The sequence below is a fragment of the Rhipicephalus microplus genome, chromosome 1, assembly GCF_043290135.1.
Source record: "Rhipicephalus microplus isolate Deutch F79 chromosome 1, USDA_Rmic, whole genome shotgun sequence".
In the NCBI taxonomy this organism is placed as follows: Eukaryota; Metazoa; Arthropoda; class Arachnida; order Ixodida; family Ixodidae; genus Rhipicephalus; species Rhipicephalus microplus.
In genome coordinates, this window is record NC_134700.1 from 104,542,273 (window position 1) to 104,560,223 (window position 17,951).

Here is a 17,951-nt window from a genome sequence, read left to right on the forward strand (position 1 = left end):
AAGAAGCGCAGGTCGTAAGAGAATGCACGCGTCCAGCCGTGCGACCTCTTGCTTAATTCTTGAAAAAATATCCGCTGAATAGCGGTATTTCTATATGATGAATATATGATTAAAAATACGAGATGGTGGTACTTGGAGTGCTCACTACATGAACGGATGGATGGACAGACACACGGACAGCCGGGCGAATAGACGGACAGATGCATAGATGGACGGATGGACGGACGCACAGACGAACGCATGAATGGACGTACGCATGGACGGGTGAACAAATGGACACACAAATGGACGAATGCAGGGACGGACTAATAGATGCACGAAGGGACGCTTGGATGGACGAACGCAGGGATGAACGTATAGACGCACATATGAACAGACGCACGGATGGATGGATGGATGGCTGCACGGATGTTCGCACAGACTGACGCATGGGCGGAAGCAAGAACGAAAGGATGGACGGGAGCGCTGACCGACTGTCCGATGCTTCGCCCCACTCATCATCATGCACTGCGTGGATATGCTCTGATTTTTTTGTGTGTTAAATGCCAACATTACACTTTTAGTTCCCGAATGCACCTGATTTCTTGGTGAGTACAATTAGAGGGCCACATGTATTTTAGTGACCGGCGGTATAAGGATAGCACTTAGAGAGCTTAAATTGATGGAAGTATGACCACTTTTAAAAAAACAGTTAAAAAAAAAAAGAGAGGAAAAAAGCAGGGTTGTTCACCAGTGTAGCGCATGCGGTATGCTACACAGCACAAGGAAGAGGACTGGGAGAGGTTGAAAGACAACTAAAAACAGAAAGAAAGAAAGAAAGGGAAAGCATGCGCAAATACCGTGACAAAGCAATGTGGCAGTCTAGTTTGGTGTACGACATTGTTATGAACGTACAGCCACTCGTGCAGGACCGCTGTTCTTAGAAATTGTAACAATGTCTTCGTTGCTTTAATTTGGGACAACTGTTTGGAACTCGTGCTTGCACCGCGAATGCAGCGAGCTGATTAGCTTCTTCGTACTACCGCGGTGTAAGAACGTGGTTATACATAGCGGCATATGCCCCGCTGTGGTGATTTATTGGCTGAGGTACTCGGCTGCTGACCCTCAAGTCGGGGATTGAATCCCGGCTGCAGCGGCTGCATTTCAAATGGAGGCAGAAATGCTGTAGGCCCGTGTGCTCACATTAGGGTGCACGTTAAAGAAATCAAGGTGGTTGAAATTTCCCGAGCCCTCCACTAGAGCATCTGTCATATTGAAATAGTGGTTTTGGGACGTTAAACTCCACATATCAATCTATCAATTAAAAAGTGACATGCTCTCTTTAGTCAACGAGTCATTGCTTCACAATAGCAGCAGTGGAGCAGTATCTTGGGCAGCCATGAAGCAATGCATCGTCCAGCGACGAGAACACAGTAAGGCTGCTGATACAAAACGTGCACACGTGGTCGAAACATGGCAGGATAGTACAAAAGCGTCGTTCACAAGGCCGAGAATACCATTACGTCATACCCGTAGCCAGAAATGTTTTCGGGGTTTGTGGAAGCCACTGAACAAACCCATATTTTTGCTCTTTAAACTCCAAATTTCCTCCCTTTATCTGAATTGTGAAGGGGTCGCTGGTACCCTCCTTCCTTGGCTACATGCCTGCATGGCGTCTTCGCCTAGCTACTCACGCATGCCGCTGGGGTGAACCTACGGGAAATCACCGCTTCTGTTTCGGAACTTGAACGTCCCTTTTCATACATTTCTTTTCCTTTTCTTGTTTCTTGGAACACACATGCGAGCGACTATTCTACTTTTACGACTCGACGGGTCTGATTTCGTTGTTCTCTCTGACAAGTAAGTGGGTGGGAGCCATCAGATCGTCGAAGGGAACCTTTTCTCGCCTGAGCGTTATTGCGGTGGCCGCTTGAGATCAGTCGCCTTTTCTTTTTCCTTTCCTTTTTTGCACTGCATTTTTCTACAATTCCGTCTCTGTCCACTCCGCAGCATTCAGTACGACAACGTATATAAGTCGACGGCACACTAAAAAATAATTCATTAGCACGTTCATAAATTTATTAGGCATATTGAGAATTGTAAGGTGTTGAAGGGCTGCTGACACGAAAATTTTCACTTCTTGTTTGTGTGCGTAAAATAATAAGTCCAGGCCTTGGCAGCGCAAAAAATGTGCCGGTAGACGTGATTGAGGCCTAGAAAATAATTTACAGCATGCTTTTAAGAGCTGGTTTTGATGCCTATTCTACAACGGCGTCACAATAATGTATGCTGTGCAATGAGGTGGTAATATGTGCACGCGCAAGTTTTCGTGACGTAACCTCGTTGGTGCGCCACTTCTTCGATCACCTGCCTCAGTTGCTGCACGCTGCACGTGTGGCAACTGTCACAGTAGGGGGGCGCAACGTCCGGATGTCACCACTTTCAAGGCGCAGGTTCTTCGTGAACAATCGAGTCGGTCAGCAGCTGCATGTTCCGCGTGTACGCGTCTGCAGACAAGGGCACCGATTAGAGTAAGCTCCGCTTGGTTGGCGCCTAGTCTCCGCCTTGGCTGTGGCACGTGGACAAAGGAAAGTGTTCGTGTCTGAAGCGACTACCGCTTTGCGGCACATCACTCCTTGTTTGTATGCTTTTTTTTCTTTTTTCCGTTTCCCTTTTCCCCCAACCTCCAAGAACATTTGGAATCACAACCACCTAACTTGAAATGAAGTGAGGGCTGCACACCTCTGCTTTACAGTTTTTCTTTCTGTTAAGACGGTGATTACCAACAGGGACACACGACACCATCAGGAGATGACGTCACTACTAACCCTCTTAAAACTAAGGTGCAAGGATGACATGGCGCCTTTGACCAAGACAGGTTCTCCTATTGAAACGTTGACAAGCCTGTCTGAGGCACTTCCATGGTTCACCCTGTTTATTCTACTACATGTTATGAAGACGTTTACCTTAAATCGAACCCTCATGCGTGCACACATACACAGTTTGTTGATGTAAGCAGCAAATTTTGCTGTGAAATGAAATGAATTTAAGACAGGTAAACAAAGAGTACAGTGTCTTGCTCCGCTTTAGAGTTCAACGCAGCAATAAAGCATTCGCATCATAGCCAATGGTTTTTTGTATAAATGTTTTCTTGGTTCTTTTGATATAGACGTTATTTGCTTCATATGCTTGATTTATTTGCTTATCTTTTTATTTGGTTTGATTACAAAGAAAACACGATGACACAAAACAAATAGAAAGGAATCAGGCTGACAACTGCCACCTGTAGGGGCACAAAGTAGAACAACATGTCCAGTACGCACTGCACGATGCCGCAATAGTCAGAATAAATTAAACCACCATCTGGCTGTCACCGAAGCTGAGTACTTACGCCGTCGTAAGCCAGTGATACTGCGTCCAGATGTCATGCAAGCCTTTCTCTGTGTTCTGGCCTGATGTGCAAATATGTAAAGTTGTTGGACGGTAAACACCTGCTCCTATTCGACTCCGTGAGTACAAGGTGTTTGGTATTACATCAGACATCACTTTTATTACAAAACCCTATATAAACCTGTTGTATCGACATTAGCCAGCTACATCATATGCGTTTTTCCTTACCTATGTCACCATCATTCTTCACAGTATTTTGTGACCCCGCCGCGGTGCTCTAGTGGCTAAGGTATTCGGCTTCGGCGGCTGCATTTCTGATGGAGGCGAAAATGCTCTAGGCCCATGTCCTCAGATTTGGGTGCAGGTTAAAATCCCCAGGTGATGTAAATTTCTGGAGCCCTTCACTAGGCATTCCTCATAATCATATGGTGGTTTCGGGACGTTAAAACTCACGTGTCAATCAGTCACAATACATTGTAGCTGCACCACATCTCCAAGTTAAACACACAATTTTTAAAGTTGGGATTTGTCAATGAAAAATATGTAATTTCTTTAAATAAGGCCGTTTCATAAAGCTTAGAACACTGCTTCCCAGTGAGTCAAACAAGTTTGACAATGTTAAGATTCTTAAATAAACTGCTCCACGGCGCAGCAACTGACCAACTATGCTTTAAAAACCTCAAGTGTTTCTTTGCCAGAGATGGAGTCAACGCAACTGCGTGTTTTCTGGCGCCCGAGTAAAGCAGAACTTTTCTTTTCGCTACAATAACTTTCACTTTGTGCATTGTTGTGTTACGAAGGCCAAAAAATGCACACTCTTTTTACCAATCACCTACTGAAACACAGGCGAAAATATTGCCTCTAATTTTAGCATTACGAACTAAATTTATAACTTTCAGCAACACGCTTTGTGGTTTTTAAATCTAGAAATTTAGTATTATTAGAAAATAATACTTGCAGTTAAAACTGGTGTTCTCTAGTGAGCTTAACTTCCGCCATTCATGCAGATATCTGCTGGGGGTAAGTATTGCTGTACTACTTGCAGTCCAATCAAACTTTAGTGCGTCTATTGGACACATAAATGCCAGTAATGCGCATCACCTGCAACGGTACTCATGCAGTCATTTTCGTACTTATTTATCTGAACCACTGCTAAAATAATTCCCATATAGTTGAGACATTTTGGCACACACATCTCTCCCTTACATCTGAATACAGATATAACAATACTTACACAGACCAACCAGCTATCCAGCATTCAACACCAGGAATACAATTTTTTTTAATTATGTAGATAGAGACGTGTGGATCAGTCGTTTCACAACGTTCAACACAATAGCGACTGTGCCGAGTAGGGTGAATAAATGTGGGAAACTTAGAATAGATAAGTGACTGAGTTCTGAAACTGGGTACCTGAATTTCCGCGTTTGCTGCAACTGCGAATGCGCGAAAAACGTTTATTTGTTAGTACGCATGTCATTGCCCCAACGTTAGCACGTGCATCCTGTGCTTTCCTAACGGAATTATTTAAAACTTAGGAGTAGACAGAATTGTGGGTCAGACTCAAATTTTTATGCCAGCGAAAGCTCATCGCAAACTGCATGGGGCGGAGAACAATGAAGGCCTAACAACTAGAGGGTACCAGCACCATTCGCCGCGTTTCATTGTAACGCTACTATTATTAATTTTTAAATGAGCTCCAAGGGGTCCATTTTGGTACCTGAACTATGCAACGTCATTTGTTCATTCAGGCATACTTTTATAGAAGTGGTGGAATGTCCTTCCCAACCTCTTCAACCTCTCTCTATCCAAAGCCAGCTTCTGCAGCTCTGTTCGGGACGTCACCATGTCGCAAGAGTAAGCCCAACCGAACCACCTGCCGGCCCAACCACCCACCGCCAACCCCAGCCCGGTCAACAATCCCCCTCGGGAGCCTCCAATCTTCTCCGGTCTGCCTGGCGAAGATATTGAAGACTGGCTCGACAACAATGACCGCGTAGGTGTCTACAACAACTGGAACAAGCCATTAAAATTAGCACGCGTCCAGTTTTACGTCTCTCAGTTGGCAAAGACGTCGTTCCTAAATCATGAGAGTGACTTCCGCGATTGGTCTTTCTTCAAAGACCAGCTCCGACATATTTTTGGCACACCGACCGCCCGTTCAGAAGTTGCTTGAAAAAAACTGGCAGAACGCGTTCAACAATGCGGTGAGCCCTATACTTCTTATATTGAGGATGTGCTTGCACTCTGCCGCCGTATTGACGACACCATGCCAGAAGCTGATCGTGTCCTACACCTTCGGAAGGGTATCAGTCCTACCGTTTCAGCGCCCTCGCCACGCACACTCCTTCGATGGTTTCCGACGTCGCCTCTGTATGCCAGCTTCCTGACACCTTGCAGTCAATCCGCCTGCTACCCGACTTCTCTGAGAACACCCTGGCAAACAGTATGAAGCTCCGACCCATGATTCGAGCCATAATTCATGAGGAATTTCATGCCTACAGTGTACCTCCTTCTAACAACATTGCCGCTCAAACCGTCATCTGCGTGGCATTATTAGGGAAGAAATGTCAGCCTTTCAAAGCACCCACCACGCTCCACCTTTCCCCCAACCCGCTTCGTATCCACATATCTCTTCAATGCAACCCTCGCCGTATCAAGTACCATCACCTGTGCCTGATCACGACCATTTCGCAACTCTAGTCGCCCGTCCACTGAACCCTACCTACCATTCTTCCTGGCGGGCTTCTAGGCCTATTCGCTACTACTGTGAAATACTTGTACCTATTTCCCGGTTCTGCCGACGTCGGCAGCAAGATGAACGTCATGGTTATGCCGCTTTTGAACGGGATGACACATGTGCTCGAGGTTGCTACCGTTATGCCGAGAGTCCCTCCAACCACCAATCCCCATCTCCTGTGCACATTGCCAACAAGACCAACGATGCACGTGGCTCCCGACCATGCTCGCTTTCGCCACTCCGACGCTCTGTTTCACCACTTCGGCCTGTCTCTTCACTGTCTGCCCAGCAATCGGAAAACTAAACAGTGAAATTTCGGAGGGAAAACTGCATCGAAGCGAAATGACGAAAGTCCTCCTGAACTACCGTCAAACATGTTATTGGTGACTGTGCAAGGTGTGCCGGTGTTGGCTTTGTTGGACACGGGAGCAGCATTTCAGTTATGCCTGCCGACTTTTGTTCTCGATTGTGAAAAGTGATGACGCCCTACCTAGGATCCGCCTTAATTGGGCCAATGGAGTGATAATTCAACCATCGGCCTAATGTACAGCACGTGTCTTCATTGACGGTATTCGTGATCACATCACCTTCGCTGTCTAAGTTTCATGTGCTTATGAACTAATTCTAGGTAGCGACTATCTCTCATCAGCATCTGCATAATTTCCTGCTGTCAACGTGTAGTCCATATGACCTAGATCGATCACTGCAGCAAACGCGGCGATGAGAAACCACTGCATTTTTTCTGGGCTTCCGATTCCGTACTGCTCCCGGGTCGGGAGCAATTCATCACCATCACTTCTCCAAATATTGCCAATTGTGACGTCTTTATCACCCCCTTCCATCCACTGTCTAGCTCGCGGCGTTGTACTCCCCTTCAGCCTGCAGTGGTTCAAAGACAGTGCTGCAATAATCCTTGGCCTGAACCCTACCCCGGAGCATCTCCTCCTACCCGAAGGTTCTGCAGTGTCCTGTTATGTGGATACGCAACCGGCATGTTTGGTCTCTCTTGACGCCTTGCCAGCTCAGACACAACAGGGCCAGCCTCTTACTTACTCGTCTTTTCCTCCTTGGATAAATCCTGACCTGCCTGCTTCTCAACGTGAGGCGTTGTTGAATTTGCTAACGAAACACCAGGCCTCCCTCGACGACTATGCTTCAGCACTAGGACAGACCGCAGTTGCGCAACATCGCATTGACATTGAAGGTCAGACTGTTCCATGCCGTCGTTCCTACAGTCTTCTTGACCGAGCAAAAATTCATCGAGGAGAACGTGACTGATATGCTAAAAAGAAACATCATACGACAATCTACCATCTCTTAGTTATCACCCGTTGTGTTGCTACAAAAGAAGGATAAATCGGTATGATTTTGTGTTGATTACCGTGCACTCAACAAGATTAACCGAAGGGATGCATATCCGATGCCCGGTATAGATGATGCACTTGACTCATTGCAAGGCACCCAATACTTCTCCACCCTTGACCTTCGGTCCGGATATTAGCAAATTCTAATGGACGAAGCAGACAAAGAAAAGACCGCGTTTTCTACGCCGGATGGCCTTTACGAGTTTAATGTAATGCCATTGAGCCTACACAATGCCTCCGCCACACTTGAAAGGATGATCGACACTGTTCTTCATGGCCTCAAGAGGAAAACTTGTGTATGCTACCTTGAAGATATCGTAGTGCTTTCTTCCACTTTTGTTGATAATTTGCAACGCCTAGATGAAGTGCTTACATGCCTCTTCAACGCTGGACTTCAAGTAAACACAAAGAAGTGCCATTTTGGTAACACAGCTATAAAAGTTCTGGGAGATTTCGTTAGTAAAGATGGCATCCAGTCCGACTCGGACAAAATTTCCGCAATACTCAGTTTTCCGTGCCCGTTTCATTCAGAAAAACTACGCAGTTTCTTTGGACTCGCATAGTACTTTTGCCTCGTCAATCGAAACTTTGCCACCATTGCCCCTCCTCTCCACAAGCACCTTGCTAGTACTAGTTCCTTTGATTCGAACGATGAATGCGAAGCCTCATTTCAATAACTCAAGCACGCACTGACATCCCCAGCGGTGCTGTGTTGTTTCGATGGCAAGACACCTACGTTACTACACTCTGATGCTGGCGGACAAGGAATCGGTGCCATACTCCTTCAGCACGACCATGCCTTTCACGAGAAAGTTGTCGCGTAGGCAAGCCGCACTCTGACCTCTGCAGAGAAGAGGTACTCGATAACCGAACAAGAGTGCTTGGCTGTTGTTTGGTTCATCCAAAAATTTCGTCCACATCTACATGTTCGACATTTAACTGTTGTGACAGACCACCATGCACTTTTCTGATTGTCGACAATCAAAACTTGTCGGGGCGACTCGGCCACTGGATTCTCCGGTTATAATCGTATGATTTTGATGTCATTCACAAGACCGGAAGAGAACAACCAAGATGCCGACGCTTTGTCACGATGCTCTTTGCCGCAGTCTTCGGCGCACGTTGTATTCCCTTGTCAAATTGGCTATGGGTAGGACGCCAAGTCTATATCATCCATTTCTTCCCTCCCTTCATCCACCCGTGTTTCAGTACTTACCACTCACCAACGGGCTGATTCTAACTTCACCGACCTCAACGGTCACGTTACCGGTGCTTCGTCTTCACCAAATGCCAGGCTTCGGAAACAACTCCGACTATTCAAGTTGGAGGACGATGTGATATACCGACACATTTTCCACCTGGAAGGTCATCAATGGGTTTTCGTCGTACCACGCGCACTACGCACTGAAGTTCTGCGTCCATTACACGACACCTGACGTCAGGCCGCTTTGGTTACTATGAAACCTATGAGCGCATGCGCAGTCGATTCTTCTCACCAGGTCTTTCCACGACGGTAGCTAAGTATATTGCCTCATGCGCACATTGCCTACACCGCAACCGGCCCACTACTGCTCCAGTCGGGACTCTACAATCACTTCTTTGTTCAGCAGAGCCGTTCTCTGTCGTCGGAAATAACCTCTTTGGGCCCCTCCCAATTACATCATACGGCAAGAGATGAATCATCATCGCGGTTGATCACTTGACCCGGTATGCTGAGACGGCCTCGATCACTTCAGGAACTGCTTCCGAAGTAGCAACTTTCCTCTCAAATGCTATTTACCTACGTCACGGGGCCCCTTGTGTTCTTTTGAGCGACCGAGGCACGGCATTTCTTTCAAGAATGCTCAGTGAAATTCTTCAAGCATTAAAAACAGTTCATGAAACAACATCTAGCTATCACCCACAAACCAATGGCTTAACGGAGAGATTTCATCGCACACTGTGCGACATGCTGTCTATGTATATCCGACATGACCATCGCAAGTGGGATGCCATTCTACCCTTTGTCACGTATACATATAATACGTCAGTTCAAGGAAGTGCAGGCTATTCTCTATATTTCCTAGTATATGGACGCCAACCGACATCACCACTCGACGTTTCTTTCTTTTCTGGCCCCGTCAAGTCTTCAACATTTGTTCGCGACCAGTTTCTGTCCCGTGTTGCTCAATGCCGTCGTCTCGCTCATGTAAACACCGAAGCTAGCCATGAAGATAGCAAACATCTTTACGATGCTAATCACCGCATCGTTCTTTACCGCACTGAAGACGATGTACTTCTGTGGACTGCTGCATGAACGCCTGGCTTATGCGAGAAGCTTGAGTCATGCTACCTTGACCCCTACAATGTTGTCAAACCAACCTCACCGGTAAACTACCGTGTCACGCCTGTTCATGCCGCCATTGACCAACGCTACCACGGGACAGAAATTGTGCACTTTTCGCGTATCAAGCCCTATCGTATGCGTCCCACAGCGTCATTCGCGGCCAGGCTGGCCACTTCCGTCGATGGGGCAAATTAGTGTAAGAATTCAAAGGATTTCATCTTCCTCATCTGTAAACAACCATCATCAGTCTGCACGTCGTTCCTGCACGTCATCGGTGCCATCTTGCTGTTGCTTGAATAAAGCGTAAGCGGAACCGTGGTATTTCAATATATTGTTCCTAATCAAAAGATGCCTAATATTGTTTACAGAGTTGACAGCTGCTGGTCTAGAGAGCTCGCGACATAGCTCCACGCTTGGTCTCGTGATGCAGGTAATTGAGAACTGCCAGCATCACTACAAGTGTGGCCATATCCCGAAATGGAATTCATATGTAAGCAGATTCCCATCCGCAACAATAATATTTTCTAAACTAGAATATACTACAGCTGTGAGATTCCAGCTATGATAATCTAATGATTGCAACAATTTGCATACACCGCGCATGTTGTGTGGTGAAAGTAACTACCAGGTGGCACAGATAATAATAGTGCATGTGAGTAAATACGAAGTGCATGGGGCGCATTTTTTGCCATAGGATCTTCTTTAAATGCATATTTATATGTCATAAAATGCTGTAGACTTCATTGCCGCTGTGTGTTTTTTGTTTAAATACACGAAAAACATTAGATAGGTGCTGGTATTTTTTTCACCGTGTTTAAGGTTGAACTTTCAATCTAAATACATCCACATATTTCATGTTACGTTTCCTTCATGTGTTGTTATGATTATTACAATAATGTAGTTGACGTCTTGCTTAGAGCCCATGCACAATTTTTACTCTATAGTTCACAACATGAAAGTGAGAGCACTCACTCGCACTGCAGCCGCTGCCGTCTCGGTGACATCCCAGTGGAAGCCTGAAGGGACACCTTTCGGGCTTTTTGATATTCTTATGATTACATTTTGTAAAAAAGTATCTTGAAAAGAGAATTGGTGATTAAGTTAACGAACGAAAAAAAGAAATTCAGTTTATATTCAATATGTTGATAGCTTGTTTGCTCGTGAAAATGATTGTAACTTCACTGATCACCATCATTGCATTTCATGCTTTTGTTGCTTAGTAATTTGGTGACTTCACTTTCTTCTACGTTTCAGCACCCTTCAGACTAGCTGCTTCGATGGAACTTTCGTCTACGGCAACGGTGAAAGCCGCTATTTTGGTTGTTATTATTTGGCTGGTGATTGTTTCATTGAAGAAGGCGTTTGGAAGACCCAGTGGGAGCATTCCCAATGGCGCCCGTCTGCCTCCTGGGCCCTCAAGCCTACCTTTACTGGGAAATATCGAAACCCTGATTAATGGCCTAAGTGCTTGTCGTGCACTCGCCTGGTCCCGTACCTACGGGCCGGTTATCAGGTATCAGTACATTTATTTGGAACTCTCTGATCAGAGAGTTCCTGGGCATTATTTGGGCTTGCCGACAATTGCAGGATCAGTTACGGCGATTTTTATTTTATTATTTATGCTTTTTTTGTAGCTTTCTCCCCAAGACTCCTGAAATTGAATGCTAATGTCGTAACCTGTCTTGCCATCAATGCAACCACCATTTATCATTACAAATCGTGGCGTCCCTCGACATTCCTAAAAATACTGAAAATTGCTCAGCCTTGTTGACGTTCTTCAATGAACCTCTATGCACTGCCATTAATTAAACTTAGAGGGCACAGGAGTGGTCATTATTATGCTAATGCCAGCACTGCAGGATTGCATACTCCTGGGCTACGCATGAATAGAAGACTGTGGGGTGGACTCCAATCATACATGAAATGCGGTGCGCCTAAGAATGCCTCGTCTGTTAGTTTAGATTCCACCATGTAAATACTGTTTATAAAATATGTTCTCTCTTCAACTCGTCGTGATAATGCTTCGTGCACGACTACTACTCGAGGTCTTACCAGCTACGCTAGAGCATTCGCAGCAGCTGCCCCCTCCTCCCTCTCTCCCTGCAAAGCTTTTGGACACTCGTGAGTATAGGAAAGGCGAGAGACAATTCTTCGCAACTCTGCTGAAACAGCTTGCGACAATTCCGTGTAACGCTGCTGAAACATCACGGGGACGAAAAATGTCCCCGGCAATCGATTCCCGACTGCACTTATGAAGCTATTTGATGAATATTTAAGAGCGTGTTGCAGCGTCTGTTGAAGAAAGTCACATGACACATACCTAACGCTATCACACACAATTTAGCTCGTAGCGAGCTTTTCGTGAATATTTGAAAATTTCACGTAGCACCTGTATTCAACATTTCTAAATATGGGACGGACTCTCCTCATGCATTTCTAAATATCGAGCTCGATGGCTGTGCGTTAAGTATTTATGATTCAGAATACTGACGCTGCTGATTATGCATTCAGGGTTCAATATTTGAATATATATAAATATATATATATATATATACTTATATATATATGTATAAATATATATATATATATATATATATATATATATATATATATATATATATATATATATATATATATATATATATATATATATATATATATATATATATATATATATATATATGTATATATATATATATATATATATATATACGTAGCGAGGAAGGAAGCGCACTGACTCTGTAGTAAAAACGGAAGCGAGAAAGCACGACTTACGAGGAAACACTTTTATTAATTACATATATATATATATATATATATCATACCTGAAGACTTGATGATCTTTTGTTAATGGGCAGGAGTAACACGTGCCAAATATGTGGCAGCAGAGCATTTTTGTGAGTCGTATAGCGCTGAGCAGTAACTTTGTTCACATTATCATTTTTATCAATACAGAGTTATGGCTGGCGTGACTGAAACAATTGTATTAAATGACCTGAACTTGATCCGAACATTCCTGAACCACAAGGACCTGCTTTATCGCCCTAGAAGCTGGATCCTGAGTGAAACAGTTGAGATGGGTAAGCTTTCCCACTCTGTTAGATATCAAATAAACAAAATGTATTTTACGAAACAAAGATCTCAGTACTAACACAATTTTGTAGTTCAGCTGCCAAAGTGTTCTTCTTTTGCTTTCCATAAGTTGTCCATGGTTCTCATAACTACGATCAGGAAAAAAAAAGTTCTGTTGCCAGAACACCTAAACGAAAACGAAGGATTGCAAAGAATGAATGGTATCGGGCTTAAGCGAACAAATTATTGAATGATTAGATACTCTAAACACCCAATGTCGTTGTCATACCAGGTACTCAAAGGACCTCCATGATAGAATGGTACTACACTGGAGCTGAGCTACCAAAGTCATGTGCAAAATGTAGTCCATAAACTCCTAAGAAGACAATTCCTCTACTACTGTCTCCTTTTGAGCTTTGTAATCACTTATGACATCGAAAGACAGTCAATCTTGCATGCAAGTAGGAAAAAATGCAAGTAGAAAAAAAAAAACACAGGAAAAACGTGGACAACAAACTGGCGCTACGTCCATTGTCCTCTCTTTTTATTGATATGTAGTTTTTGCAATATAATATTTTAATAATAATGAATAGGCCAGTGTAATAGCAGTTAAAATGCCACGTGTACCACGGATAAAAAAGAACTAATGGAAAAAGAAATGCATGTTCCATCTGCAAATGAAAGTTCTTGGCGAATGAAAGGTTCATTTACCTAAACTGTACGTGTATACACGTAGATAACAGCCACGTCGAAAGGATAGCACGGGAGGGGTGATTGAAATATAGAAATTACAAATATTTTTATGCTCAGTCGTCAACAAATATAATGAAATTTCCAGCTATTATGGGGTGCATGTACTAGGGTCAGAAATAAATTTCAACTCATAAGCAACGCCATTAACCTCCAGATGTGAGCGGCCATTTCATTTCATCTAGCCGTGAGGAGAGCTCAAATTAAACTGCAGAAAACAAAGAAAACGGCAACGAGATATCATAATCTAATTACCTGCGTTTTTTTTCCTTTTGCCGTCTCTTGCATACTGGCGACATATTCAGTTGCAGAGGTCTTGTTTTATTCAAAGTAGGTTTTTCGGAACGTTAGTGAAGTAACTAAAAAGATTGGCTGAATGTTACACTATAATACTGAAAGGCAAAAGCATGTTGTTTCCTTTGTAATGCAGTAATTGATCCAGTCGGGGTTCACACTTCTTGCATGACGTTGGGAAGTCCGAGCCCGAGAGACACTTGCTAATAAAATTTGACGCTGAAGGTTAATTACAGACTGTAAGTGAACTAACCCCCCCCCCCAGACTTTCTGCACATACCATTTCTGTACATACTTTCTGCCCATACTTTCTGCACATACCAAAAAAAAAGAAAAACAATGCACACAGAAAAAGTTGCGTAAAGCGTATTGGCACTACGTATAATTTTTTCGTCCCCTCTTTTTTGTTTTTTGCTGTGAAAGGATGTTTTTTTGTTATATACTCGTAATGTTCGGGGATATACAAGTATACGTAAAGTCAGCTTAGCTCTCACGACGTTAGACAACATCTGTGACCAGGTTGCCTTCATCCCAGCCATTTTATCATGCGATGATGTCATTACGTGAGTCCAGATGCATTAGGTCACTGCGACACCCTCCTGTGGTGAAGCCATTGCATGTGATCACCAGTGACGGAGGCTATGCGGACTTTTAGGAACTTGTCCGGCAAGATCCTATTGCTCGCGGCTTGTCCGGCGCCGGCTGCCGGCGTGTGCACCGGTGTTGCTAGTGTATCCTTCTCAGGTCGCCGCTCAAGGTCGATATTCTATCAGCCTCTCTAATAATTCCAACAGTGCGAGATGGTGCGCCACCAACCAAGACGTCAGTTTTCGATAGCTCGTGTGCTCCCCTCCTTACAAATACGTCCACTATGTTCTCGTCCCTTCATAGGCAAAGCAGCACGTGACGAATTTATCCGATAAATGTTACACACAGGTACCGATATTTTCCCGAGACACCTCACCTTCCTGTTCTCAACCCAGCTGAAGAACGCCTGATAGCACCACGTCTGTCATTTATGAGCGTTAGGCATTTGACTGGCGGCAGCGGCCACTATGACATAAAGAGGCTGGTGGTTAAGCGCCGACCGACGTGGCAATACTGTGCAATGCCGGCCGCAGAACGTGCCCCACAACGCCGTCGTGGAGGTACATTTGCATCATGCGCCCTCTTGTTAACGAGCAATCCTGCAGAAATGGTATCGCCAAGGAACCTACAAGAAAGCTCCTCTAACATCATCCACTTCGGAGATACGGCAGTGATTTATTTTTGCATTCCGTACGACGCTAAAAAGCCTCTCCACAAAGCACTTAGGGTGTTTGCCTAAACATTGGAAGCCGCTGCTGCATGCCAGTCGTGAAAATAAAGCCCACAAATTTCCTGAACGGTATCTTTTTCATTCTTAGTTTATGCGTTTGAAATTCGTGTGAAAAAAGTAAAATACAGTGAAGCCTGCGAGTGACAGCAGCTTGCGCTTTCTTGGCGTGCTCAAACATGTGTGTAGCTTTGGTACTTATTCAACATCATTATCCACTTCGTTCATTCTATGTCATTATTAAGTCTTTTTAGTGTAATGCGCTGTCCTTCGCCACGATTTTGATGCTTTCTTTCTTGGGCTTTTAAGGTGAATGAAATGTCAGCCCTCACTTAAATCAACTATAAATGATCCGAGACTAAAACTATTTTGTAATGCATTGCCGCTTTTGTACGATAAACATATGAACGCGGAAGTTCCTAATGCAGCTTAATGGCCAGCTTTGTCCCAACGAAGACTGCAGCAATCAGGAATCGAAAAAATATACGCAGAGCTCAGTGAAAAAAAATAGAGGCCTGCTATCAGTTCATCTTATTGTTGCGAAGCTCATTACTGTAACATAGCACGCCGATTGGTTCTCGCTAAAAAGATTCTGTCTGCCATCAGGTCATCTTGGAGAGAGGGGCCAAGTCTTGCCATACCTTTATTCAGTTGTTTGTATAATATTTTGGTCGATGATGGCCACGGAAGGCCTCTGACGTTGCGATTCAGTAACAGTTCACTTTCCACACGATCTTCAGGAAAGCCAGAGATTAAAAGAAGCGATTGTGCGAAGGTCATGACTGCTTCACTGACATTTTTCTTGATTTGTGAAGTATGTTGTCTCTTAGATATGCTCAACGATGTAAGGAGCGCTGCAGGTTAATTTTGTTCCTCCCCGTCCTAATAGGTTACTCTATGCATACCTATGACGTTTCTTCTCGCAAGTTATAGGGTAAGCTAGGTTTCTGCTCTTCGATACACACGACGCTGTGCTTCAGGAAAACGGTAGGCAGCTTGAGCCATGAATGTGGGAAAGCATTCTGCAGGTGTTTATTTTGCTCCACGAAGGCACGATCTTCATGAGTGAATGTCGTCGCCTTCTTGTGTTGTTCATCGGAGCAGCTCTATTATCTGTGGTACCGCACTCAAAGTAGTAGGTGGTGGAGAAACGACGTTGAGCATGGAGAAGCTGCCCTACTATAAGAACAAGCTGTTAAACAATAATACCACGCGAAAGACAAATGAAATAACTTCAAAGTTGCATACCTTCAAATGCAGTGACCATCCTCGCTGCAAGCTCGTCCTGTGTGCATTCACTAGCACGCAGTCGCCTTAACTTCATCACCACTAAATCACTCCATAACGGCCTTCTTTTGGTGTCTTGACGCAATAGTTCACTTCACCGCTAGCACAAACTACATAGCCTGCAGAGAGAATATGTGAGAGTTATAGAGAGAATGTGTGAGAGTTATAAAGTGGATGCGTTTGGAGCGCCTCATATCTGCGCGTTGGTGGCAGAGTAAGTAGAGCATCTCGCACCTATCGCCACCTACCTGTAAGTTGTAGCTTTTATTAGTAGGTGTCTCTTTTTTCATTCATTTGTATACATTTTGCCAGCATTGAATCTGTGGCATAAACGCGTCACTGAAAACATTGATGGACCCCGGCATGAAACGCCTAATTTTTATAAAGGTACATTTCTATGAAGGCACTTTTCTCTTATATAGTGGTAAAATAAAAGCCTACAGCAGCACATATAAAGACAATATAGACTTTTCAGCTAATCAAGAAACGACAAAGTAACGTTTTATAAGCAGCTTTTAGAATAGTTTGCTGAAGAATACCGAATGCCACAAAAAAAAAAAAAATGCCATAACGCCGCGCTGAAGCGTCCCCCTCCCCCATGCCCCCCCCCCAAAAAAAAACGGAATATAGTTGTCTACAAAGATATTCTATATGTGGTCGTCCCTTATAGATCACCCAGGAAAGATTTTGCACCCGTGAGCTCCGTTGGTTACCCATCCTCAAATTGTGAAGTGGTGTAAAATATTGCATGTATTTTGCGTGTAAACATGAATGTGCACAAACACACGCGGTAACATTCACATGTTGTTGAAATACCTGTTTCCCTCCACACTAGATTTAAAGTTCAAGGTTATCAGGTTTTCTGCGTCCCCTTCATAGTTATAGCAAGAGAGACAGGGACCTGTAAGTGAAACGTACAGTTCATTTACGAATTTATTACTTTAGAATATTATTTATTAAATGCGAAGCATTTCTTAGTGAACTGCGGCGACTTTGAGCAGATCTGTCCGTCTCTCTCCCCGCCAACGACTTTTAGCTCTGCTAGCCATTTCGATAATGGTATCGATACCAAACTTGCTATGGCATAACATGACTGTATTAAGAACATATTTGACTAGTCATAACATGAAAATCCTAAAATGTTTGTTATGAATGTTATGATTTACATTTAGTGGTCCTGCAGCTCTTGCGGTTGTTTTGTTTGCATGGCATGTTTTAAAACTGGCATGGTATGGCATGATAGCATGGCGAACACAAGCGACAGACCTTAACATGAAAATCATGACATGCGTGTCACGTAACAACATGACTACGCGCCACGCTCATGATGCGCTCGCAGCGTTTCGCTAGCGTAACATATAACACATTTGGTATTACAGTATGTGAATGGATGACGAGAATATGTGACTGGTGCAAACATTATAATCATGAGAT

General features: G+C 44.1%; 1 protein-coding gene across 9 annotated transcripts in view; it reads left to right on the forward strand.

Annotated features, from left to right (window-relative positions):
- The window catches only part of LOC119172020 (cytochrome P450 2J1), a 273,137-nt gene that overhangs the window by 175,681 nt on the left and 79,505 nt on the right, over positions 1-17,951 (forward strand). For 7 of the 9 annotated variants that reach the window (XM_075886667.1, XM_075886682.1, XM_075886659.1 and 4 more), the window contains 2 exons: positions 11,054-11,312; positions 12,755-12,879. The exons of 1 other annotated variant lie outside the window; for it this stretch is intronic. In XM_075886667.1, coding sequence (XP_075742782.1) covers positions 11,054-11,312; positions 12,755-12,879 — 384 coding nt within the window. The remainder of the gene's footprint in view (positions 1-11,053; positions 11,313-12,754; positions 12,880-17,951) is intronic. One more of the 9 variants, XM_075886678.1, reaches the window with a different exon arrangement.